We start from the raw sequence: 2,331 nt of genomic DNA, 5'->3' as shown, positions 1-2,331 counted from the left end.
ATGAACACTGGCATGATAACATACAAAGGGGCTAAACATTTAACGATCATTGATTGGAATTTCTAGAATCTTTCAATCATTTATTCTCCTCGACAAAGGCATCTTTTCAACAGTTAGTTGAAGCCATATGTAAGAACGGTAAATGCCTCGACAACCCCCTTTAATGTCTTTTTCCTTTTCAATGAAACCGTTCTTTTTCAGTCGGATAAGCAATTTTACCTAACCCAATGGCTTGTTCAATCCTCTCAGCTATAACAACTAGGTCAGTGAAATGTTGTGCATAGCTTCTAACTAAGTATTCAAAGTACAGAGCTTTAAAGCTGTTGGAAAATAAACTGATCATCTCTTTTTCCAACATAAGAGGGTTAACTTGTACAACTACCTCCCTTCATCTTCGGGCGTATTCCCTTATGGACTCCTTGTTGTCCTTCTCCATAGCTTGCAAGCTTAACCGATCAGGGCCGACGTCTATATTGAACTTATATTGCCTCATGAAGGCATCAACTAAATCCTTCCATCTTTTAACCTTAGTACTATCCAACCGCATATACCAAGTGAGGGTAATGTCACTCAAATTATCTTGAAAGAAGTGAATCAACAGTTTCTCGTCATAGACTACCTCAGCTATTTTGTTGCAGTCTGCCTTGAGATGAGTTACAAGGCATTGAGTTCATGTATATTTGATGAATTCTGGCACCTTAAACTTCCTAGGAATGACTGCGTTAAGTACCAAACACATCTCAGTAGCTTTTATGCGGTCATGTAGGCTAGTTCCCTCAAATGCCCTCAGCCTTTGTTCAAGGACAGCCCATTTATCCAGGCCATCTTATTTTACTATCTTGTTCTTTTGAGATTCCTTTATTGTAAGGTTAATGGTAGATGACATTCTAATGGGATATGCTGGTTTAGCAAATTGGGAATACATAGCCTGTTGAGACACCTCATTTGCCCCCCGATTCTGTGGATTTCCGAGCATAGGTTTAGGCTGAGCTGTAGATTTTGCTTCTTTTGGTTTAGATCTTAAGACCTATTCAAGTAGGCTAGTAAGCTTTGTGACTTCTTCTCTAAGACTTTCCATCTCTTTTCGGTGTTGGGCTTCCAACTAGGCTTTTTCTTCGTTTTCCATTGTTTGTTTCTTGCAATCAAGTGTTATAAGCGTGTTTCAATGGGGGACCTATATTTCACCTAGAGTGCAGTATTATGACAGGTCATAATTGTATGTTCAAACATGCATGGAGATAAATACAACATATTGGGTATGGATTTGCCTTTTGGGGGGTGACATAATGATCGCTATTTTTTTTAAATGTGTGGTCAGATTCGAATATGATATTCATTGCAATGCCGAGAGGAGATCTATTTACCTTTTTGTCATCTGAGCTTTCAGCCACATTCTTAGTGTCTTTCACTAAACATCTAATGTCTTTGAGTAACGGTATCTCACCGACATCCAGTCTAAAGTAGTCTCCCTCGGTCATTTGTAAGAATTCAAACTTGAGTCCATGCTCAACAGTTGTTGTCTTAGGAATAACGGTCATTATGTCACCCAAAAGCCTTGTAATAATGATGCTTACATGTTTAAGCTTTATCTCAATAAAGTTATACAGGGATCAACCTAAGGGATAGGTTCTAATTATTAAATGCTTCAAGGTAATTTTGCTATCTAGTCTTAAAGGTCTTTCGCATGCTCAGTGATCGCCCTCGAAAGGTTGATATGAGGTTTACAAGTAGCGTGAAGATAGAGGCCCTGAGTAATATCAGTTCGGCATATCAACCACTATCGAGCAAACAATCATGTGAGAGTTGGATAGTTTCGGGAGCCTTACCCAGGCTAAAGCCATTGGGGTGTCGTTACTCCTCCACTTATCTTAAAGTTGATACCACATGTAAAAAATGAGATAAGTGATGCGTGAATACCTTAGATACATATCCAATATATAAGCATGATAAACATGAATAACTATGCATGTTAAAACAATAAAAAGAGCAAAAAATGGTACGACAAAAATTGTTTAGCAATAAAAAGGACAACTAGCAAAGCTTAGTCCTAAAGTTCCCAGTAGAGTCGCCATTCTATCGCACCCGACATCGCGGTGGCCTTAAAAATATAATTCATTGAAAGAACGGATTTCTGGCATCCAGTTCCATTGCACATCAATTCAACCATTTGCTTATCTCTAGGTGTTAACCCTTCATAAAAATGTGAAACAACCATTTGCCTATCTTTAGGTGTTAACCCTTCATAGAAATGTGAAACCAATCTCCATGTTTCAAAACCATGATGAGGGCAAGTACTAAGCAAGTCTCGATACCTATCCCAACATTTGTAAA

At 38.4% G+C, this 2,331-nt stretch overlaps 1 protein-coding gene across 1 annotated transcript; it reads right to left on the bottom strand.

Annotated features, from left to right (window-relative positions):
• Positions 1–388: 388 nt before the first annotated feature.
• On the bottom strand, positions 389–1,538 carry LOC105114591 (uncharacterized). The gene is made up of 2 exons (XM_011011174.1): positions 1,365–1,538; positions 389–643 (listed from the first exon to the last, which is right to left on the bottom strand). The coding sequence occupies exons 1-2, from the start codon at positions 1,536–1,538 to the stop codon at positions 389–391; spliced, it is 429 nt and encodes a 142-aa protein (XP_011009476.1).
• Positions 1,539–2,331: the final 793 nt, after the last annotated feature.

The sequence above is a fragment of the Populus euphratica genome, unplaced genomic scaffold, assembly GCF_000495115.2.
Source record: "Populus euphratica unplaced genomic scaffold, PopEup_1.0 scaffold542.1, whole genome shotgun sequence".
NCBI lineage: Eukaryota > Viridiplantae > Streptophyta > Magnoliopsida > Malpighiales > Salicaceae > Populus > Populus euphratica.
Note: the sequence above shows the minus strand (reverse complement) of the source record. Positions and strands in the feature narration are given on the sequence as shown.

Coding starts and splice junctions, on each gene's coding strand:
- LOC105114591 (XM_011011174.1), bottom strand. CDS start 1,538: ATGACCGTTATTCCTAAGACAACAACTGTTGAGCATGGACTCAAGTTT. Junction 644..1,364: donor AAAGCTCAGATGACAAAAAG/GTAAATAGATCT, acceptor ACTCATCTCAAG/GCAGACTGCAACAAAATAGC.